General features: G+C 54.2%; 7 protein-coding genes and 1 non-coding gene across 8 annotated transcripts; 3 read left to right on the top strand and 5 right to left on the bottom strand.

The window, feature by feature from the left end:
- Positions 1 to 569: 569 nt before the first annotated feature.
- BBK36DRAFT_5984 (hypothetical protein) lies at positions 570 to 1,253 on the bottom strand (the record flags this gene model as incomplete). Its single annotated transcript, XM_024898332.1, has 1 exon — positions 570 to 1,253. The coding sequence occupies one exon, from the start codon at positions 1,251 to 1,253 to the stop codon at positions 570 to 572; it is 684 nt and encodes a 227-aa protein (XP_024747891.1).
- A 1,561-nt stretch (positions 1,254 to 2,814) lies between these two features.
- On the bottom strand, positions 2,815 to 5,662 carry BBK36DRAFT_1170262 (OPT-domain-containing protein; the record flags this gene model as incomplete). The annotated part of the gene is made up of 6 exons (XM_024895421.1): positions 2,815 to 3,018; positions 3,088 to 5,180; positions 5,243 to 5,324; positions 5,392 to 5,438; positions 5,509 to 5,539; positions 5,573 to 5,662. The coding sequence occupies 6 exons, from the start codon at positions 5,660 to 5,662 to the stop codon at positions 2,815 to 2,817; spliced, it is 2,547 nt and encodes an 848-aa protein (XP_024747890.1).
- A 1,845-nt stretch (positions 5,663 to 7,507) lies between these two features.
- On the bottom strand, positions 7,508 to 9,222 carry BBK36DRAFT_140648 (hypothetical protein; the record flags this gene model as incomplete). The annotated part of the gene is made up of 3 exons (XM_024897471.1): positions 9,143 to 9,222; positions 8,385 to 9,082; positions 7,508 to 7,516 (listed from the first exon to the last, which is right to left on the bottom strand). The coding sequence occupies exons 1-3, from the start codon at positions 9,156 to 9,158 to the stop codon at positions 7,508 to 7,510; spliced, it is 723 nt and encodes a 240-aa protein (XP_024747889.1). The 5' UTR covers positions 9,159 to 9,222.
- A 2,863-nt stretch (positions 9,223 to 12,085) lies between these two features.
- BBK36DRAFT_1123580 (hypothetical protein) lies at positions 12,086 to 13,078 on the bottom strand (the record flags this gene model as incomplete). Its single annotated transcript, XM_024891073.1, has 1 exon — positions 12,086 to 13,078. One exon carries the CDS (start codon positions 13,076 to 13,078, stop codon positions 12,086 to 12,088), a length of 993 nt encoding a protein of 330 aa, XP_024747888.1.
- Positions 13,079 to 13,623: 545 nt separating this feature from the next.
- On the top strand, positions 13,624 to 13,718 carry BBK36DRAFT_t134. The gene has a single exon. It is a non-coding gene; the product is annotated as a tRNA-Ala (tRNA).
- Positions 13,719 to 14,003: 285 nt separating this feature from the next.
- On the top strand, positions 14,004 to 15,376 carry BBK36DRAFT_1135845 (homoserine dehydrogenase). The gene is given in 3 exon segments (XM_024892780.1): positions 14,004 to 14,072; positions 14,087 to 14,201; positions 14,266 to 15,376. 2 exon segments carry the CDS (start codon positions 14,165 to 14,167, stop codon positions 15,324 to 15,326), a joined length of 1,098 nt encoding a protein of 365 aa, XP_024747887.1. The 5' UTR covers positions 14,004 to 14,072; positions 14,087 to 14,164; the 3' UTR covers positions 15,327 to 15,376.
- A 33-nt stretch (positions 15,377 to 15,409) lies between these two features.
- BBK36DRAFT_1160730 (hypothetical protein) lies at positions 15,410 to 15,762 on the bottom strand (the record flags this gene model as incomplete). Its single annotated transcript, XM_024894317.1, has 2 exons — positions 15,410 to 15,610; positions 15,670 to 15,762. The coding sequence occupies 2 exons, from the start codon at positions 15,760 to 15,762 to the stop codon at positions 15,410 to 15,412; spliced, it is 294 nt and encodes a 97-aa protein (XP_024747886.1).
- Positions 15,763 to 16,421: 659 nt separating this feature from the next.
- BBK36DRAFT_1122886 (RGS-protein) lies at positions 16,422 to 21,463 on the top strand (the record flags this gene model as incomplete). Its single annotated transcript, XM_024890989.1, has 4 exons — positions 16,422 to 16,564; positions 16,617 to 16,801; positions 16,864 to 17,344; positions 17,791 to 21,463. 4 exons carry the CDS (start codon positions 16,422 to 16,424, stop codon positions 21,461 to 21,463), a joined length of 4,482 nt encoding a protein of 1,493 aa, XP_024747885.1.
- Positions 21,464 to 22,004: the final 541 nt, after the last annotated feature.

Raw genomic sequence — 22,004 nt, 5'->3', positions numbered from 1 at the left:
GGACACTTTTTTTTTTTTATTTTTTATTTTTTTTTATTAAACGATAGACGCCTCTTCTGGGCTAGAGAGAGTCAAAAGGGGGGGGAAGAGAGAGATCTAAGGTACTACCTGTCCAGGTAGGTACGGAAGTACAAGCCATCTCATCCAACTGGATGCGTCTTAGTAATCGTCTTGGGATGGAGGTGACGCCGACTTACATAATACGCGGGATGCTTGCTTTTCTTGCCTCTTGTCGTGTTGCTGGATTTCTTACTGCTTCATCTGCTGTCTTACTTGGATGCATGACTGACTGCCTCAACGGCTAGACAAGCCGTGGCATTTGCATGCAGCAGCGGTTCCTTGATCAACGCAAGTACTCACAGGCATTCATTGACTCACATACACAGAGCATCCCATACAAACCGGTTCACACCAGCATCCTCACTTCTGAGTCTGTTTGTCCAAAAATTCCCCAACAAGGGCTGATTTCATTAAAGGCGTTGATCCTCTTCCTCTGGCTAACTAAATCTCCCTCCGCCCCCTCCATCATTACATCGTGTCAAGCAGACCGAAACCGCATCCCCGTCTCTTTACAAAAGACCAATGGCCGCAACACCGGCAACCAGGCAAGATCCGAGAATGGCAACTCCGGTGGGAGCGGCGCCGTTGGTGGTAAAGGTGCTGGTAGGGCGGGCGCCGGTGACGGTGCCGTTGCGGCCAGGGGTGCCGGTGGTCAGGCCCTGAGAAGCAGTGGCCGTGGCCGTGGACGAGGAAGACGAGGACGAGCCGGCGGCGCTCGACTGCACGGGGGGGACGGCCGTGGTGGAAGAAGAGCTGCCAGCCTCGGACGCCGTCTCGGACACGGACGTCTCAAAGGTCGTGGCCGGGGCAGCGGTGGGCTGCGTCGTCACCTGGGCCTCGGCGGCGGTGGTGGACACGCTGCCGGACGAGCCCGTGGCCGTGGCCTGGCCCGCGGCGGCGGCGGCGGCGTTGGTGTGCAGGTCCAGGTAGCTGGGCGAGTACGTCGCGGTGCCCGAGTACAGCGGGCAGCCGGGCACGTCCGTCTTGGGGGGAGCCCGGCCGCCGCCGCAGTCGAGGAAGTCGCACAGCTCGCCGGAGCCGGGCACGTACCAGATGCGGCTGCCGTACGCCTCGTAGGCGGGACGGCCGCTGGGCATCACGACGACGTCGGTGTAGGTGCAGCCGGCGAGGTCGGTCTTGGCCAGGGCGGACGAGGCCAGCAGGAGGGTCGCGACGAGGGATCGAACGGCCATTTTGGAAGGTTTTGGATTTGGGGACTTGAGTCGAAATTCGAAAGAATGGACGATCACGGGAAGCGATCTTTGCGGATTTGAGCGAGCGACTGGCAACGAGCGAAGTTGTCTTTACACGAAAAGAAAGGGAGAAGCCAGAGTCCGCGTCCTCCCACGGCGACGGGCGCCCTTTTTCTATTTCTGCAAGCTACTATACGACCATGAGCCGATTCCTTGGTGGCTCTAGTTTGTCCGTCGCCTCCGGGTATTCCCAAGATGAGACGCCACTAATTCGAGTCCCGTTCAGGCAATCGCCGAGCCACAGGGGGCTTCTAGACTCAGTCTGGCCTTCTAATGGGCCTGCTTTGCCGCCTGAAGTACGAAGTGTCGGACTCCTGGATGGAAGTTGAAAGGCTTGTTTGCTTTTATGACAGGTGAGTTGTACTGCTACTGGCAAACCATCATCCATCAGTTGTGACCCCTATTCTTTTCTGTAAGTTCTTGTTCCTATGGTCGTGCCGCGAGCTGAAAGGACAACTTCGCGTCCTTTTTTGCCACTTGCTCTTTGACGCTATCCCATCGCCACTTGTAGTTCTTGACCATCGTCTGAAACTTCACAAAAGGCCATAGAGTTAAAAACACGTCCCATAATAGGCCCCGGGTGCGAAGTAATACGAAGCAAGACAGCAAGCCGAAGGAAAAAACTTGGAATACCCGGGTGGAGCGATGGGATGAGACCCTAAAACCCGGAGCTACAGTAGCACCAATTGGATCTCATAAGCTATCAAGCCCTTTCTGTCCGAACCTATTTGTCTAAAATTAGACTCGTAGGATAACCTCACTCAAGCTTGCATATACTGAGAAGGTAGGGAAAGCATTCGATTTGATAGTCACTTTGTATGATCATGTTTGTCACGAAAGTAGAACTGAAGCGCGATCAGCCTCACATTAGCACATGTGCTTTTTTTCGCCTTCTCAGCTGGGCGAGTCATGGGGCCCCTCCCTTTGCTTTTCAAACACTAGGGCCGTATCACCGCATGAATGGAGACCCGAAACCCCTGTCCGGAACCTCTCGGCAGATGCAGGTGATTTGATGACAAAGTCATCTAGTACATATGCATAAACAAACGAGTGAGGAAATTTGGGCCGGATAGGCAAAAGAGTTCCTCCTGCTTGTGTTTTGGTGCTGGAAAACTGGTTGATGGGATCGTGGTAGATGAGTGGCAGATCGTCGAATTGGACGGTAAGATGATTGCGAAGAGTCCTTTTTCATGTAGTCCGTTTCTCGGGTGCAGTAATGACAATGTATGTATCTCAAGTAGTCTTATATGTAAGGGGTCGGGTATATAAGGTGACGATGGACAACAAGGTTGGCGTGTATGTTTTGCTCTGCAACAGCATGCTTGGAAACGAGATGCATCCGAAAGACGAACATGAATAAATCAAGCCCCAATATACCTCGCACAACAGGAATTGCAACAAGAATGCAAACAGGGGATATCACAACTCGAAAACAAAATCGCCTACAAAATCATCTTTGCAACCTTCAATGCTTCTCCTCCTCCTCCTCCTCCATCACAGCTCAGTTATAACTTCCGGGCGCGGGCCCGAAATACTGCCCTTCGGGCAACGTCTTGAGAACGCAGTTGTGGTCCTCGCATCCCATGCTCACCACCTCGTTCCCCCACCAGTCGAGCGTGATGCCCTGGTACGTGACGCCAAAGAACTGGACAATCGCTGAAATGGCGATGCCCGCAGAAAATGCGGCAGACAGGACAAAGTTATACTGGGGATTGTTTAGTCAATCTGTGCGATCAAGCATGGGGGGGGGGGGGGGGGCCACTGTCTTGCTTACCTTGGACCACAAGGCCAAGAACCTGCCCTTGATATAAACCCACGAGAACAGCGCCACAGGCACCGCAGGGAGCAGGTAAGTCATGTTGTACGGAGCCCACAAGATGCCACCGTTCAACAGGGCGACGGGATGCGTCGCGCGCAGCACCCGGTTCCTGGGAAAGTACCTGCCGAGAAGCCAGAACATCACCACCACGGCCACACCGAGCGGGAACCCGAGCAGCGTCGCCGAGTACTGGCCGCCCACGCCCCAGATCTTCTTCGGCCCGACGGTGCCCCAGAGGACGGCGGCGGTGAAGAAGGTGTTCTCGCCGGGACACGTGAACCGGAAGGGCGCGTCCGGGGTGCAGACGTCCTTTAGGTGCACCTGGTACGAGACGATGCTGACGCAGACAAACGTCGAGACCAGCGTCGGCACCATCTGCGCGCAAAAGGTGATCCTGGGCGGGATCTTGACGTAGTGCGCAATCTTGAGGTCGTTGGAAAAGGACAAGGCGTGGGAGCAAGTCACGTAGCCGTACGTCTTGAAGAAGCACATGGCGAGGGCGTTGCCTTCCACAAACGACCCCCCGATAAACTCGGCCAACACGTTGAGCGTCACCTCAATGCCCGTCATGGCGTAGATGATTCCCGTCGGGATCATGAAAATCAGACACAGGGCGATGCCGTAGAAGACAACGCCGGGGCTGGTGTTCGTTGGCCAGGACGCAATCGCCGCGCAGCCGAGCGCAACGCTCACAACAAGCACGAGCATGTACCACCACTCCGGCACTTCCCGATACTTCTTCATCAGACGGTTATGCACATCCAGCACCTGTCCGCTCTCCACCTCTGCCTTCTTCGAGGGGCGGAAGCTGTTGACAAGGTCTTTGAACCCCATGCTGATTTCCAATCTGTGGTAGAGGAAGCCGTATGTCAAAGCAGCAGTATATATGCTGAAAAAGAACATGTAATTAACCACGTTGGCAGCCGAGAGATATGGCGGCGAATAGGCTTGATATTTGTCCCTATCGATGATGCCCCTATCGTCGAGAATCGCAGTGACGTTGTAGCGCTTGCCAAAGTGATCGTAGGGCTGGTTGGAGTTGATCGGCAGATAGGCAGTGTAATACGTGTTAGTGTAATAGACTGTGATGATAATCACCGAGGTCAAGAGCATGCCGACGAACAGGTTGATCGTACTGAACAGCGGCACCATGAGGGGGTCGAGGTTGTAGGTCAGCACGTTCCAGTCAAAGGTAGGCAGCGGGTTGATGCCGAGGCCGTTGTTTGAGCCCGTGATGTGAGTCAAGCTGGCATTGTTCGGTGCGATCCAGGTCATCCAGCTAAAGATGCCCAGCGCTTGAAATATGTAATTGGGGAACCAAAAGTAGACGAACATGAGCGAGAAGGCGTAGAAGAAGAATTTGAATCGGGACATGCGCCACACCTTGCCAAACGGACCCAAAGCCGGAGAGTTGCCCTCCGTATGAAAAGCACTATTCAGCGCAATAGTGACGAGAGCCTGCGGCCAGACACAGTATGATGGGTAGACGAGGAACCTGCGGCAGATGCCGGCAAGGCTGTAGCCGATAAAGTTGCTCGACAGGGCAATCAGGATCTGGTAACCAAAGTTAATCGCCCACCGCTGGTTGAAGAATTGTGGGAGAAACTGGATCCAGATAATGTACTGGGTATACGGCGTGCTCTTTGCAATGCTGGCCATCAGCGTGATGAGCATATGCTCCTTTCGATTGAAAGGGCCAGGGTTCAAGCTGTGCCGGACACCAAACAGCGTGATGCCCACATCGGGCAGCCACCACTCCATCATCTTCCCTAGAGGATAGGCCAGTAGCTGAGGGACGTTGGACGTAACGGCGATGGCCGGCTGGCGAATGCTGAAGAAGCCGTTGATGAAGGCAATGGCACCGGAAAACAAGATGCCCAGGACCCAGGCTCGAATGGTTGAACACGGCATGGTAGGGTCGTCGTGGGGGGAAACGACGCTTCGGACCTCTGCATAGGGGCTGTTGGTGACGACGAGTGCGGCCTGGATTTTCATCTCGGATATTTGCCGCTCATACTTGGCAGGCTCCCTTGAGATGTCCTCGTCATCTACAGCCTATGTGTTAGAGCATGGGTGGTTTGATGAAGTTGAGAAAGCTCCAGCAACCTACTCAGGAAGTTCTCGATTCTCTCAATGACGTCCAAGGGGAAGTTGGGATCTCTCTTATGGAGCCGATGAAATGTGGTCAGGAGCTAGGTAGGCAGTGAGCACCTGGTCAACATCTCTGAAAGAGCCGCAGTGGATATCATGAGGACCTACACTTCTCACTTCGTCAAGAGAGTAAGTTGCTGCAAGCTCCTTGGCCTCTTGCAGGTCATCCTCCGTCACGTGGAGGTCTCTCTCTGCAGCCACATCCTCCCCTGCGAACTGAGGCACCTCGCTGGTTTCGTTGTGAGTCTATCAAAGTCTGAGTGTCAGCCACACATCACAGAAATAATACCCACGCATCTGAGACACGCACGCTGGTCTTCTTCCTCCCAAGGACACCACCCGTGGTACCCGCGACAGGTCTCTCAGCTTGCTCAGACATGACTGCAGGCTCTGAGCTTCCAATGCCTCTCCCGTGTTCTGCCCCGGCCCAACAACAGACGAATTGTTGCACCTCAGATGGACAGGAGGAAAAAATGAGTGCACGATGGAGGGCAAAAGAGTACAGGAAATCCCGGGGAACGAGCAGGATTTATGCCTTTTCTTGTCGCACAAGCTGGCCTCTGCTGTTGGGTCTGAGACAAGAGTTAGAGTTCGGGTTGAAGCTCAGCTGTGCTTAGCACAAAAGCTTCTGATGGAGCCCCGAGAGGGACTGATAAGGTGCGGTGCGCTGGGCAAGAGCCTGTTGCGAAGTGGCTGCTCAGTCAGTCCATGTACATATCAGACAGACAGATAAGGTAGCCATGCTACCATTGAGACTGCAAGCAATGCATGCCGGAGCCAGAAGAGGTTGATCCTCCAGCTTCAGCCAGGACCTTTTGTCGTGTGTGAGCACCTGGCATCATCTTGTCATATCCTGCATGGGTCTGCCAAGGGCCTCGACTTTGCGTGCGTGCGTCAAGGCCAGGACCAACGAATCTTGAGAATCACAGGCGGATCATACCTTACTTTCCAGATGGCCTTTGTACTACTGTATCCAAATTGGGGTCCATAACACGGAGCTGGATTCCCGTTGTCCCTCCTCAAACCTACAAAATGCCAAGGGATATGGGGTACAACATAGGTATATGACACCAAGTATCGTGCCACGGAGTTGATGTATCAGGTTCCAGAGGAGACTTTGGCGGAACTCGCCGGCTGCGTGCCTCCAAGCCTTCCACCGGCAACGGCCCTCCACGACCATGCTCGTTCGTAGTTCTGGCGATCTGATCAAGTATCTCAAGGTCGGGAAGCCCACTTGGTGCGAGATGCGGAACGGCAAGATGCAGCCACAGATCGTCGAGGCCAACCAAGTGCGCCGACTAACGCCGAACACCAGCCGTCCTTCGTCCCTCGACCAAACTTGCCATGAACTCGCCGTTGTACAGTAGCACAGCCCAAGGATAGCAGCATCCTCGCTCCACCTTTTGGGAGATTTTGTGAGACACCAGTCCGCCGGAAAGAGGCAGGGCCAAGCACCGATCCCGGGAGTCCTCACAGAGGCAACATTGTCAAAGAGAAGGAACTTTTGCGCTGTGATTGATTCCCCAAGGAGGAAAAAGGCAGTGTAGCCGCCGCCAATTCGCGATCCAGGAGATATAGATGCCTTACACGAGATGCCGCCTCTCTTTGAACAGTGGGAAGCGATAGATAGTCCTGCATGTTGTGGAAAGAGTTATGGCCGGTCCCGAGCCTGGCCAAGGCGTTGATTACGTCCCCCGCGGTTGGTCTCGACCACCAGGTGGTGTCATCCGCTTCGGCGATTTGAGGTTTGCCACCCCCAGAATCTGAGCGGATCTTGTGCTTTGCCGTCGGCGGTAGTAGTAGTCTGTGTTAGATGGGCTGGGCTGCTTCGCGGGAGGAATGTATGCAAGGGATCGAGGGCCTCATCTTGACGAGTCACTTGCTTATGGTGAATGAGCGGGTGGGTTGATAGTTGGTACGTTGGTGCTGATATCAGCGGTTAGCTTCGATACTTGTTGCTCGAAGCCATGGGAGCGTGAAGCTTCGAAGGGGCATCTGAGGATGCTGTCCTTGTCCTCATCCGGCAACTTCTCAAGTCTCGCAAGATCAAAATGACAAGAACAAGATCGTGAACCTTATCTTATCATCCGGAAACAAACTGTGGTCTGTGCGCCTACTACTTATCAGCCATGGCGCGCTGACCAGGTTCTCCGCTGGTATCTCACAAAGCCTACCTGGCAGTACCACCGCGTAAATCGAATAAAGGATTACAAACAGAGTACCATTACTGCTGCTAAAGTTCAAACGGTCAACCACGTCTTACCTGAGAAAGTCAATTCAACTGATTAACACGACATCTTCATTCCCTGTTCAATTAGCCACGGAGCATACTGCAGGATCTTCCAGCGTCGTTATATCTTCTCATCGGACCACCTTGTGACGATGCAAGTTGTTCCCCGCCAGTGACATGCAAGTGCTAAAGTATCAGGTACTAACGTGCCCAGCATCAGCTCAAGACTACCCTATCGGTTGGCAAGCCGCAGCCGCGTATCACGCAGGCCTTCGTGGGGTCGTGTTCCGGCCAGAGTATGGACGTTCCTTGCTCATAGATGCCTCACTAAGCAGTTGATTAGAGTTATAGTGAGTTCTCTCGAATCGAGGTGGTAGCTCACTCGAGAGACCTAGACACAGCTCAATCCTTTCAATCTACTAGTATTACTAGGTACACTCTACATATATCAACGGCGTCATGTCCAATTGCTGCGGAATTCAATGGAATCACAATGTCAGAGGTAACGAGAGCTGGATAGTATCTTGTATGATTATTTATCATCTATAAACTTAGCGCATCGTAAAGCACTGGAAATGCAGCTGGTCCTGTGTATATGCCACCGGCTTGACATGGCCACGGTTGTCAACATGTTGGGTGTTCCCGCTCATTTTCAGAAGCATCACAGAACATGGAACCGCAGACGGATAGTCAAGTCAAACAATGAGCATATACTATAGCTTGAGATAAGAAACAAACAATGCACCAGGTAGGTGATGATACACGCGAACCATCTTCCCTCGGAAACCGTTTTAGTCAAACAATATAGCGAAAAGGAAAGTGAAACAACTTCCGTCTGAACAACACATGATGCTTTTTACTCCGTCAATACACCAGATTGCGACAGTGCAATCCTCTTCCAGTGATCACGCTCAGCCTCGAGCTTCGCAATACGGTCTTCCAGCTCTTCAAATCGCTGAGCTTTCCGCTCACGCGACTTCCGAGCGGCCAACGTATTGCGAGCTCGCTTCATGGCCACAGTGTCGTTGGCGTCTTCAACAATGATGGGAGGCAGGGGCTTGTCTCGGCGGCGAGAGTTGACACCAGAGACGGAAGAGTGTCGGGTGCTGCCCGTGGGAGAGCCACTCGACGGCTTCTTCTTGCCGCTGCCACTGCCACTGCCAGATGAAGATGATCGGTACATGGGCTCTGATTTCAGAGGCTTCTGAGCGGGCGACTCGCTTGGGTTGACAAGCTCGTGGCTGGCTGTATCAGAAGGGAACAAGGGATACCAGGGGTCGCTAGGACCGTTATCAAATTCGGCAGTGCCAAAGTTGGGAGAGACGTCGAACGAATCAAAGTCGGGACTGCCATTGTACAGCGAAGGAGAAGTCAAGGCAGTCAGGGCCGCAGAGTTGGGCGCCGACATGAAGGGCTCTTGGACCAAAAGATCCTGGGGGGACACGGTGCCAAGGTTTGACGCTGCGCTCGAGGCGCCGCTGCTAAAGTCAAAGCTGGAAGCGACAGCCGGAGAAGAGAAGGCCGTGGAGGCACCTCCTTCGAAGACCGTAAAGTCGTCCAAATCGACGTCTGTTGAAGGGTATGAGCAAGGGTGATCAGGAGGAGACGAGTCAGAAGAGTTGCACAAACCTGCAGCGTTCATCATCTTGGCGGTTTGTGTCAGGTTACCAGTGTCGGGATGGAACAAGGGGACTGGTGGCCGCGCAGTGCGAGAAGACCGATTCAATGAGACAGTTGAAGAGGGAGCCGAGGATGCGTAGAACTGATTCGATAAACGATTGCCGTATGCAGAAGACAATGCTGGGTGCCCGATAGCCTGGAGAATCTGGGCCACTCGTTGGTTCTGGACTGCGGGTGAAGCGTGCTTCTCGCGACGGGAGTGACAAGAGTGACGACGTTGGCTAGGTACTGCAATGCGACTATTATGATGTTGACGAGGCGGCGGGTTGTCGAACAGAACAAAGTCCTGCTGAGGGCTTTCGACGGGGTTCAGGGGCAGATGCTCGGATGGTGCCGGCAGGGCGGAAGCTGAGTTGGGAAGCCATGTTGACTGGGGATCCGTGGTGAAGACTGAAAAGTCTTGTGAAGAAATGTTGGCGTGGAGAGAACTCGTGCTGATGCTATTCAAAGCAGGGCTGAAGTTCAGGTCGACCGAATGGTGAGCTGAACGAGAAGATTGAGTGGGGAGAAAGTTGTTAATGTCCTGGGACTGAATTTTGACGGAGGGGGAAGAAACGCTCTGGAAGAGGTTTGTTTAGATCATCTTGAAGGCAGCCTGAGGCTTCGAATGCTGTATGTATTGTATGATAGGGACGTTTGGGGGTGGAGGAGAAGAAAAAAAAAAATAGAAGGGGACAAAAAAGAGGCGTGGCCGTGGCTTGTTATGTATTTCTCAGGCAGCAACTTTTGGTGGTCGCGCACGAGCGGGTACGTACCCGGCCAGCGCGGGCGGCGGTACAAGGCGAGGGCTCTGGAGGCTTGCGCAGCCCTAACAGCGCACGGCGCCAGGCAGCCCGCCAGGCTGTTAGGCACCCGCCGGGCGGACCACTGGCGGCCGTGTACTCGCACGTCGCAGGCGCTGCAGCAATTGGCAAGCCAGAAGCGCGCCCTTGCCAGCAGTTGTGGCCCCGCCGGTGAGTCACACTTTTCAGCGCCATGCCGCTTTAGGCCTGGCCGGGAGAGCGCCAGCCCCAGTCGGTGCCACCAGGCCTTTGGCGGCTTTCCCCAGCCGATCCAGGTTGATTACGGCGAGGAGCGTCACAGTGCCTCCGGTACGGTGCAGTCCAACGCCTCTTCCTGTGGCATCACGATGCCGCTGTGCCGGCAGTCGGTTGAGCAGACAGGGCGAGTGCTGTAAGTCGCGTATTGAATCCAGAGCCCGGATAACTCACGGGACACGTCAATACCAACTCCGTATGTGAACACCTTTGCGGAGCACTGCGCAGAAACAGAACAGAAGGGGAAAGGGCCTCGTCCGGCTATCGAGTCGAATACTCCATACTGGATGATTCTTTGGTGTTGTGTGTGGATTAGCAATCCATCATCTGCTTGTGCCGCTGCTCGCTACCAGCCTCTAGCCTCGATTAGCTCCAAAGCCAGGCAGGGTGCGAATCCTCCTCCAAAGTGCCCCGTCCGGACCAAGCCTTGCTGCACAGTATCACTCGTGATACTACCTCCGTACTCCACGCTGGACATGTTCCTCCTGCGCGGCGCGGCTTGGTTGCGACAGCATCTCGGCGGGATGTGCTTCCCGTGATAATGTTAACACGTCAACCACATCAATTTCAGCTTCCAGCACACGTTACACGCGTCGTATTACCGACGATGGCGTGCAATTTTACGTTGACATGGGGAAAGCCCATCCGAAAGCCCAACACTGAGGCGCAGAGAATACAGGTCTCATCTTACCCGCTGCGGCTGGAACTTGGTCCAAGGATACATAACTGAGTAGTAAGGAATGCGCACAGTAAGATTAAGAACCTGTCCGCTTTGAAAGACCTCCCGAGCCTCAGTAAGCAAATCTCCAGAAGAGACGACGTTCGCCTGCCCGTTCGAGCAAGACGCAGCGCATCACCAAAAACCGGCTTCGCGGTGCAACCCCCGGACAATGGAAGAAGATCCTCTTGTCGTGCCAATGCAGCCCTTCGGAGCCCGCGATGCACATGCTCTTGCAAACGTAGCCTCGCACACGCTGGCCAACGGGCCTAGAAGAAAGCGCACGCAAGCAAGTGACGACGGCACACGGGACAACCAGGCTTTGCAGGCTCAATCAAAAGGGAACAACAGGCCGTCACATGGAGAAACCGCCCGCAAAAGGCCTCAATCTGAAATTACTCCGTACGGATTGTCCCCTCCACCAACTGTGCGGCTGGCTGGAATGCCTCATTTTCTGTTCCTGGCTGTTATACGACGACAATACGACACCACGCCTGGCTCTCTCTAGACCCTGGTGGCGCTTCCTCCTTACTTGGACAGGATAGTCCAACAGTCAACGTGCTACGTACTCGTACATGCGTAATCTTTCTTTCTTGTCTGTCTCGTTGCTGGAAACAGGACACGATGTCCTTCGTTTTCATCCTTCTTTTGTCAATTCGTCGCGGGCACCATGAAGTCCTCCCATTGGCTCACTGCATCCCGTCTGCCATCCAACTCGCCGCAACCAATCAGCAAGGCTGGGCTGGACGAGGGGGTTTTCCCAGAGGACAGAATTGCAGGAAGATTGACCAGAAAAGGCCTCTTCTGCCGTTATTACCAGCCCGCGGTGGAGGACATTGACCCGTGTGGCTGAAGCCAAGGCGCGCTGCTTTCAACGCTATTGCATGGCTAGGAGGCTCTGGTTGGACGTGCCTGGTTCTGTCGTGGCTCAAGTTGCAGCAGCGCTGGTTCAATAAGTCAACAATGCAGAGCCGCCCAGCACCACCGTGAGCCCCGAATCGAATGCGACCGAGCGATTGGCACCAAGTCCAAAGTCCTGCTATTCCGCACTCCGCAGTGGTACTATCGCCGACTGCCGTTTGTACGGAGTACGAGTACCACTACCGATAGCAGCAGGTCCTGTAGGACCACTCGTTTTCATAGGGCGTCCAGGAAGCTGTCGGCCTGGCGCTTCGCCCGCCTCTCCCCCATGTCCTTGCGGCGCTGCTCGATCTCGCGCCGTCGTGCAGCTCGCTGCTCCTCGCGCTGTTTGCGCAGCTCCTCGGTCTTGAGCCTCTCCTCTTCTAGAGACTTCATCTCCTGCGTCCGCGTCTCCTCGTCCTTGCTGAACTTGTAGAACCCGACGCCCTTGGTCCGGATCTCGTGGTCGGCATCGTAGTGCTTCAGCTCGGGCGGCGTTGCGCTCCTGTCCCGCTTGCGCGCGAGCTCCTCCATCTTGTCCGGGTCATCCGGCACGAACGCCATCGCTTGGATTGCGTCGCCGTATATGAGCTTGCTGGGGGCGCTCGGCCGGGCGGACATGCGCTCCAGCTCCTCGGCGCCCAGCAGCCCTCTCCGTATGCGACGCTCCATGCGTTCCTTTTCCGCCCGCGTGCTTCGCCGCGTACGCCCAAACTCGTCCTCCCATTCAACAATTTCCTCGTCGCCGCTGCCATTCGCATCCTCGTCCGAGCTGGACGTCTCGTAGTCGTCGTTGCCCTCCGTCGTCTCGGCCCACTTGCGGTCAAAGTCCACCAACGGCGCCGCCTCGTTCTCCTTGGGCACGTAATCTCCGCGCTTCATCGCGGCGTAAAGCCGTGCCTTGCTCTCCATTTTGCGCTTTGCGCGCTCGAGTTCCCGCGTCTCATCTTCCGTCCCGGCCACCTCTTTGAGCACCAGCTTTTCTGACTTGGCATCCTTCTCCTTGCCGCTGGTTGTGGTCTTTTTGGGCTTGCTTGTGTTGCGAAATATGTCGTCCTTGGCTTGTTTCGAGGGCCTCGCGCGCCCAGTGGTCGTTGACGTGGATCCCTGGGCGGCAGAAGTTGATATGAGTGATGTGAGCTGGGCTGTAAAATCCAACGAAGAAGAGATGGCCTCTTTCTTGTGTCGCTTTTGCGGCCTCTGGCCGTAGAGATCTGGATCTTGTGGCATGTTGTGATGTCTTCCTGCGTGTCCGTGTCTGCGTGTGGCTCTCTAGCGTGCACTCTCCAGGTCGAGTGTAATCGCTTTCGAGCAGTGAGACTTCTTCAGAGCAAAGAGTTACCCAAGTAGGTAGCAAGGCGTATCGCGTAGAGACTAACTTGAAGGTTGCCGTCTGATCATTAAAAGAGTACAAACTTTGATATTGCCTCCGTGCCACTGACAAGCTGGACGTCACTGTATCTTTGATGACTAAGCAGATTCGCCTTGAACACCGCTTCGTCTCTGGCACGAGTGACAGCTCAGCTTGTGGTTCAGGCACGACATCTTGAATGGCAAAGGGGAATGACAGGACGTGAGTCTACATTTTCCAACTACAGATTACAGGTTACCAATATTTTCGTTATAGAACCCAGAAGCATCAGACCTATTACACAGGCCATGTAGCTTCAAGTTTGGTGAATACGGTAAACATTTCGGACCAATCCAATGCTCTCTGACGAAGCTTTGCCCCAAGCCCTTTGAACCGGATGAGTTTTGGCTCGACTCCAGGGTTCGGGGAATTGGTGTAGGGGTATCACGTTTGCTTTGCATTTGTTCAGTCTGAGTGCAAGTCTGTAAAAGGTCAGGGGTTCAAATCCCTTATTCTCCAGACTTTTTTTGCTCCTCCGGATGTCCTGGCATTGCCTTTTGCTTCTTCTCAAGGAAGAGGGCAACCATTTCTGCCCACTTGCGTTTCTTCGCCATTGTTAGATGGACTTGAACCCCGAGGCGGCATATTAAGAGAACGCTTCTTCCGAAGCAAAGCGTCACCAGCACAAGGTTCCATTGCGTCAACACAACACATGCCAATGCTGTGGTAGCTGCAACTACTACATACTATGGACAACTGCACAGAAATAACCAGTGATTCGTCCGCGAACAGTTGATGCTACAGCCGTCATGCTGGGCCATTGGCCTGTGCTAGCTTCAGCATAAGCTCTGCGAACCCCACCATCAAGCACACCTATGTACTACTATCACCCCGCTATCGGACTTGAAACTCATCATCTTCCCCCTCGAGCTCTTTTCGCAGCATTCGTCCACTGTCAAGATAAAATGTCTGCCGTGAATCAGGTTTACATCGCCGTCATTGGTACGTGCCCCTATGAGACGCTGGATTGATCAATTGACTCAAGTAACCAACAATTATACATTAGGCGCCGGTGGCGTCGGCAAATGCTTTCTCAACCAGTTGCAAGGCCTCGCTGCTCGCAGGCCGTCTCCCAAGCTGAGCCTCTGCTACATCTCGACAAGTCGCAAGGCTCTGTACAACGTCGACTACTCCCCCGTCAGCCTCGAAGGCGTCACCGAAAGCCTCGCTGCCTCTACACAGGCCCCTCCTCCTCTGCCGCAGGTGATTGATTATCTGGCCGCCGCACCCGCCAAGGTGGTCTTGATCGACAACACGAGTTCCCAGGATGTCGCCGATGCCTATCCCCTGGCCTTGAGCCGAGGCCTCAGCATCGTGACGCCCAACAAGAAGGCGTTTTCCGGTTCGTATCAGCTCTGGCAAAATATTTTCACGGCTGCGGCAACTTCTGGCGCCAAGGTATACCACGAGTCGTCGGTCGGCGCTGGTCTGCCAGTCATCTCCACACTGAAGGATTTGGTTGAGACCGGGGACAATGTTACCAAGATCGAGGGTGTCTTCAGTGGCACCATGTCCTTCCTCTTTAACTCTTTCGCGCCGACTGAGGGTCAGGGTGGCAAGTGGTCGGAGGAGGTGAAGAAAGCAAAGGCCCTCGGCTATACCGAGCCGGATCCGAGAGATGACCTCAACGGCCTCGACGTCGCCCGTAAGCTGACTATTTTGGCCCGCCTGGCTGGCTTGCCCGTCGAATCGCCAACGTCTTTCCCTGTTCAGAGCCTTATCCCTAAGGAGCTCGAGGCTTGTTCGAGCGGAGACGAATTCCTCGACAAGCTGCCCGCTTTCGACCAGCAGATGGAGGACATCAAAGCTGCTGCGGAAAAGGCTGGAAAGGTTGTTCGATTTGTCGGCAGCATTGACGTGGGTACTCAGCAGGTCCAGGTTGGACTGCAGCAGTTCGATCGCTCGCATCCAATTGCCGCCCTCAAGGGCAGCGACAACATCATCAGCTTCTATACTGCGCGGTATGGTAGCAATCCTCTGATCATTCAGGGCGCGGGTGCCGGCGGAGAGGTGACGGCTATGGGTGTGACGGGAGACCTTATCAAGGTGCTTTCGCAAATCGCTTAGAATATATATCCAGGATATCTTTGTGCTTTGTCAAGAATATGCCCAATGAAAGAGGCACGCCCAATCGCAGAATTCTCGATCGCTTATCGTCGCACCGCCGGTGGCGCGTGTTGCTCGGAACTAGTAGTTGTCGCCTTGGTGGTGATGTTTGTTGTCGTTGTATCGGCTCTCGCGGGGATCTGCGCCTCTTGCGTCGAGATGCAGTACGTTCTCCAGACCCATAACAGGATGTCGAAAATGACGCAAAGAACAAAGGGAACGCTGAAGAAGAGGCCCAAAGCCAGCTATTCCAGAGGGTCAGAGCGAGACGAGAAGCAGAGACGTCCATCAAACCAGCACTCACGCTAATCCACGATATCGTGCTGACGAGAAAAGCAGAACCGGGAAATGAGAGGAATGCGAAAATGCCAGAGGCACCCCCAAGCGAAACAGACATGGCGCACAGCTCTCGAGGAATCAGTCGTGGTGGTGAAAGGGAGACAAGAGCCCTCCTTGTGTGCTTGCGAAGACAGCAAAGACAATGGGAAGCTCAGGAGCTGTCTCAAGTTGCTGCTTTTAGCTGGTAAATTTTAGGCCGGTCTGCGCAAGGTGCTGTCGCGATGTCCAGGGGTCGGAATTGAACATTCCAGCGATTGGCGATCCTTCGTACTCGGTACTTGAGGCCTCGTCCCGGACAGCTTTCCAGGAGCTCCGGTCTCACCACTGGATCCCGCCACGCTAAAGCACGATTACCTCAGACTGTCACTCAGTGAGCTGACATTCGTGATAAGTGGACGGTTGTGCGCTCGTCTTGAGTTGTTGATACGAGAAAGCACAGGTTATTGACAGATGATCCAGGTGCCGTGCCTCGGTACGGCCGTCGCTGGTACCTGGTTTGAGAGCTGAAACTGTTTGGGGGGTGGGTAGGTAGTATTGCCGCTAGACCCAATCCAGGTTTGTGCCATCAAGCGCATGCTACTCTGTGATACTGACCGCTTTCCTGTTTTGTCTTACCAAACTTTCCTCAGTCGCCAAGTCAGATAGTATCGACTTCTCATCATCTACCGCTCCTCAAAACTCATTCAGAAGTACTGTCAAAGAGGCCGGATTCAAACAATGGGAAATCAAGCCAATAAGAAAGAGAGGCGAGATCGATTCAGGGAGAGAAGAGGCCAAGATGGCGTCGTTTTGCTGCCCCGGAAAAAGCTCTACCGCCAGCGAGCTCATGCAAATCCTTTCTCAGACCATCTATTAGAATAGTGAGTCTGCCTCAGTTTGGAGACTTGCTTCCGTCTACTGACTGTTTGAAAGCCCAATCTCGCCTGAGCATATGGATTGGTCGTCGTATTACCCTGCTTTCGTGGATGAAGAAGCGCCAAAGGAGGAATCTAAGCCTCCACGCATGAAGCAGGATGTTGAGGTTGTCGACATTGGATGTGGCTTTGGAGGTCTGCTCGTCGGTCTCGCTCCAGTTCTACCGGACAAGCTCATTCTCGGTGCGCCATTGCCCTTCTGCAGCCATGGGATCAAAAGCCTGGAAACTAATGTCACGTCCTAGGTCTGGAAATCCGCACCACAGTAACACAGTTTGTGCAGGAGAGGATATGGGCATTACGCGCACAAAACGAAGGCAAGCTATATCAAAATGCGGCTTGCATACGCGCAAACACGATGAAGTTCCTGCCCAACTTCTTCAAGAAGAGCCAGCTGAGCAAGATATTCATATGCTTTCCGGATCCGCACTTCAAGACGAAAAAGCACAAGGCACGGATCGTTTCAACAACTCTCAACTCCGAGTACGCTTACGCCCTACGTCCCGGCGGCATCATCTATACAATCACCGACGTCGAAGCGCTGCACGAGTGGATGGTAGAGCATCTTGACGCGCACCCTTCCTTTGAGCGTGTTAGCAAAGAGGAGGAGGAGAGTGACGAGTGCGTCAAGATTATGCTGAGCGAGACGGAGGAAGGCAAGAAGGTGGAGCGGAACAAGGGACATAAATTCGTAGCCCTATTCCGCCGTATGGAAGATCCTCCGTGGTAATGAGGGTGTTTGAGGTAGGTCAAATGAATAGTCGTATACCCTGTTGGACCACATTGATCCATTTGGATGATGACACAGGGGGATCAAAAATGTCAGTATTTGTAGTCGCACATTATTAGCACGCAATTGCGCATCAAGTTCTGTATCTCAGTACTTGTTTGGTGAATTTTGGTGGAGCTGTACCCCATATGTGAGCAATACGGAACAAATCATAGGTATGGCAATGATAAAATCAGGTGCTATTTAAATCATGTGAAGTGGCATTTCGCGCTTGTATCTCGCTGTTCATGTTCATGCAGGAGGCCTTGCCTTATCATTCACGGCTCCCTTCTGCAAGACTGAATGGAGTGCTTGCAGGTGCTACGTAATGGTGGGCCGGCCACTAATCGATAACGGCTGGGGGGTTGCAACCGCACCCGCTTGGAGCATCGCAGTCGCAAAGCTCCAGCCCCATACATGCCGCCGCCGCTTCCTCGCTCACCGCGTCTTTCAACAATGATGCTCAGCAGGCGACTATGGCCCTGAAGCGAAGAGATGCAGTGCTTGCTGGAGTGGCCTACTTCATCGCCTGGGGCTACGCCGTCAGCTGCTTCTCGGCGCTGCGCTGGGTGGGATATGCCTTCGTGGGCGGTATCGTCATCAGCTTGCTCTCGCTTATCGCGGCTCTCGTCCTGACCACACAGCACCCTCACAGCGATCGACAGCCACGGCCAACCAGGGTTTCGTTTCTCAGCTCGCAGAGATGGCGCGCCGAAGCAGAAGCACTGCGACAACGACAAGCGTACCACAGGGAGCCCCTCGACCCGAGCTTTCCTCAGGCGTCCCGAGCTCTCGACGAGCTCCTGGAGCTGATCCTCCGCGACTTTGTCCGCTCATGGTACTCTCACATCAGCCAGAACCCGATATTCGAAAACGAGGTGGACAAGGCCATTCGGCAGGCACTCCTCAGCCTGGTGGATTCGCTGCGCAACAAGGACCTTGCTGATGTCGTCACGAGCCGTTTTGTGCCCATTCTGACGGCCCATTTCCACGACTTCTACGAGGCAGAGAAAGCCGTGCGAGGAAGGAAGCTGAACCGATCCGTCACCGAGTCTGAAGAGCTTGATCTTGCCATTGCGTCCAAGTTCAGAGATGGCAAGCTACATCCGGCTGCTTCGCTCTCTTTTCCGGACACCAAGATGGTCCAGCAGGATTACCTACGATCGTTGGTAGAACGGCTTCTGCCCAAACTTCTCTCCAAAAAGCTGCTCTCCAGCCGGGCCGTCTCCATAGTCGTGCGGGAGATTGTAGGCTGCGCAGTCTTGTTCCCCGTCGTCCAGCTGCTGGGCGACCCTGACACGTGGAATCAGCTGATAGAGAATCTGGGCCGCTCGATGCTTCAAGATCGATCTACCGTTCGCAAGCTCAGGGCTGCGCTGGACCAGCACGCTTCTCCTACTCCGAAATCCAACAAGATGGCCATAGCACCGCGGCTGGCTCCTGGGGACAATGAGCGTAAATTTGAAAAGTTCATTCGCGCCATCCGCAGGGTCGCCAACCTCTCTGACGCACGGCGATTCCGCAGCGAAGTCGCCAGTCAACTCAAACGCGACTCCTTACAGGCCAATCAGGATCCAGTCTATCTGCGTCGACTGGAGATGGGAAAGCGACTTCTGGATGAGAGAGTGCATCACTTGGCGGCGGGAGGCAATCGCCATGCGCCTCTGCCAGCTCCCTCTGCAACGCCTGGGTCTACCTCGAAGCTTGAAAACGCCTCTCTCGTAGAGTTGTTACGCGATCCGGCAGGTTTATCATACTTTATGGAATACATGGACCGCCAGCGTTTGATGCCCCTGGTTCAGTTTTGGCTCGTCGTGGATGGCTTTCGCAACCCCCTGGAAGATGACGGCCAAGACGACGAGCTCCCTTCTACATTGCCCATGTGGACAGAGTCGGACCGCCTAGACTTGCTTCAAATCCACCAGGCGTATCTCTCCAAGCCGGAACTCAACGTACCGGAGTCAGCCAAGAAGGCTGTCAAGGAATTTCTCCAAGCTGGTGTATCTGCCACGCCCGCCGAGTACTACAAGGCCAGGAGAGCCATCCTGAGAGCCCAGAGTGCAGTATTGGAAATGATGCGCTCTCGATACTTTGAAGGGTTCAAGAAATCAGACTTATACTACAAATGCCTCGCATCGCAGGAGATGTCGCGTGCTACCATGTCGCCACCGCCCCCTTCTCACCAGAGTCCTTCTACATCAAACAGAGCTCAATCATATCAGTCTAAGCCCAAGCCCACCGCACGGTTTGCTCCGCTGCCTGCGGGCCCATCCAGACGACTCTCTGGATCCATCTCTGACCTGAGATCCGTGCATACGAACGGCAGCGGCTTAGATTCGCTTACCGCCTCACGGAGGTCGCTCGACGACGATCGACCTGCAAACCCCCTCTTTGACGACGACGATATGGACAACTACGGAATGGTAGACTCAGTGCAGAGCTTGGACCAGGGTCTGTCGAGGCAACAGACCCCTGATAAGCAAGTAGTCCAGGCCGTAGAGCAAGCACTGACGGACATCTTGGATGATCCCAGGCCGCAGACCGCCGAAGATCTCCGAGCCTCTCTGTTCGACACCGAAGACAACATGTCGAGCCTTTTTGGTAACGATAATGACTCTAACCGAGGTTCGTTTGATGCTGGTAGACCTCAGTCCACGACAAAAGAGGCTGGCAAGCCTACTCTATCGTCATTGGGGCTGGTGAGCGCCGCCTCTCGAATCGGCGTATTTGTAGACGATGACCTCTTTGGGGACGAGGACAAATATCTCCCGGATGGAAGTGACGATGTCGATGAAGACGGCCAATCCGACGAGGAGGACGAGATCCACGAAGCCGCGCCTGGCGACCTTGGATTGGCGGAAGCCATCACAGCGCTCACCAACGACATTGATCGCTTGGTGGCACAAGAGGCGGTCATAGAATCCTTGACGAAGAAGGCAGAGCTCACGAACAACGCAGCAGAGTTGCGGATCCTGAAAAAGTCAAAGATGAGTCTACAAAGGGAGATTCGACGGAAAGAATTGCAGCGACAACAGTACGTGATACAGGAAAGCGACAACAGTCTCTACGGAAGGTCGGAAATCAGGATCAAATCAATCCAGGTGGGGCGAGAGGACGATGGTCGAGAGTTTGCTCTGTATGTCATCGAAGTCCAGAGGAACGCGGGTGAGCAGATGCCGGCGTCGTCCTGGGCTGTGATGAGAAGATATAGCGAGTTTCACGAACTGCACCAAAAGCTCCGCTCGAGATATCCCTCGGTCCGGAATCTCGACTTTCCCCGCCGCCGTGTGGTGATGAAGTTCCAGAGCGATTTCCTCCGCAAAAGGCGTGCAGCGCTGGAGAAGTACCTGCGGGAGCTGCTGCTTCTGCCCGATGTGTGCCGCAGCCGTGAGCTGCGAGCATTTCTATCGCAGAGTGTCATCGCGCCAGGCGCCGCGGATCCGATGGACCGAGAGAACAAGAAGGACATGATGACTCGCTTGTACGACTCGGTAGCCGATGGCATGGAAGACATTCTCGGCAACATCCCGGTGCTCGACCAGATCTCGGTCGCGGGACAGAACTTGATTGCGGCGGCAACCAACCAGCTCAACACGATGCCGCTCAACACCGGTGAAGAAACATTCCCTGCTGCGGAGGCCGAGGCTGAGCTGGACGCCTTTGAAAACAAGGAGATGGAGCCGTTCATCAAGCCCATCTGCGACATCTTCCTTGAAGTCTTTGAGCTCAACAAGGGGAACAACTGGCTACGAGGGAGGGCTGTTGTGGTGGTGCTGCAGCAGCTGCTTGGCGGAACGATTGAAAGGAGAGTGCGAGAAAACATCAAGATGGCGGTGCAGGAAGAGTCGCTGCTTCGATACATGGGAATGCTACGAAGCGCACTGTGGCCGGACGACGAGCTGGTTCGGGATCGGAAACCACGCACCGCTGCGGAGAAGAAGAAGACGCGAACCGAAGCCAGTCTGATGCTCGCAACTCTGGTGCCGGACTTGGCGGGAAACGTTGTAGGACGGGTCAATGCTCAAGCGGCAAGCCGACGCCTCTTTGCAACGTTTAACAACTCCAGGCTCAAGTAAGAGAATCCGCCTTGTCCGCTGATCTTTCGTGCGTGTAAGCTGTGCTGACTTATACTTGCAGCTCTCACCTTGTGTTTACAATACTTGATGAAATTGTGTCGGTCCTCTTTGATGAGGCTTGAAGCGTTCTCTGAGCATCCATTACATATACTGGAGGGTTGGCATTTTGAAGCATTATGAAGCATGGCGTGGGCGTTTGCCGTTCAGTTTAATCCTTGTCTGCTCTCTTGTTTCTTTCACATTATTATCCTCTCCTTGTTGTTCACTTGAACCTCGCTGCAGATTACCTTGAATTATCCAGCGTGCTCTCTGAGAGGTGGTTGGTATGAAGATTGTATGAAACAGTTATGCAGGTCCAGATTCACTCGTCTTAGCAATAGATGGAGCTTGCTGCCTATCATAGGTCGATGAATGTGATATATACCTTATCTTTCAATAATGCCGTCTCTCCTGTCCATCGTTTCGATCGAAATTGTGTCTAGAAGGCCCAAGCCTCACGATTGCCATACCGCGTACCTGAATCTATGTAGCACGAATCACC

The sequence above is a fragment of the Trichoderma citrinoviride genome, assembly GCF_003025115.1.
Source record: "Trichoderma citrinoviride strain TUCIM 6016 unplaced genomic scaffold BBK36scaffold_10, whole genome shotgun sequence".
NCBI lineage: Eukaryota > Fungi > Ascomycota > Sordariomycetes > Hypocreales > Hypocreaceae > Trichoderma > Trichoderma citrinoviride.
The sequence above is the reverse complement of the archived record's forward strand: the minus strand, read 5'-3'. Positions and strand labels throughout refer to the sequence as shown.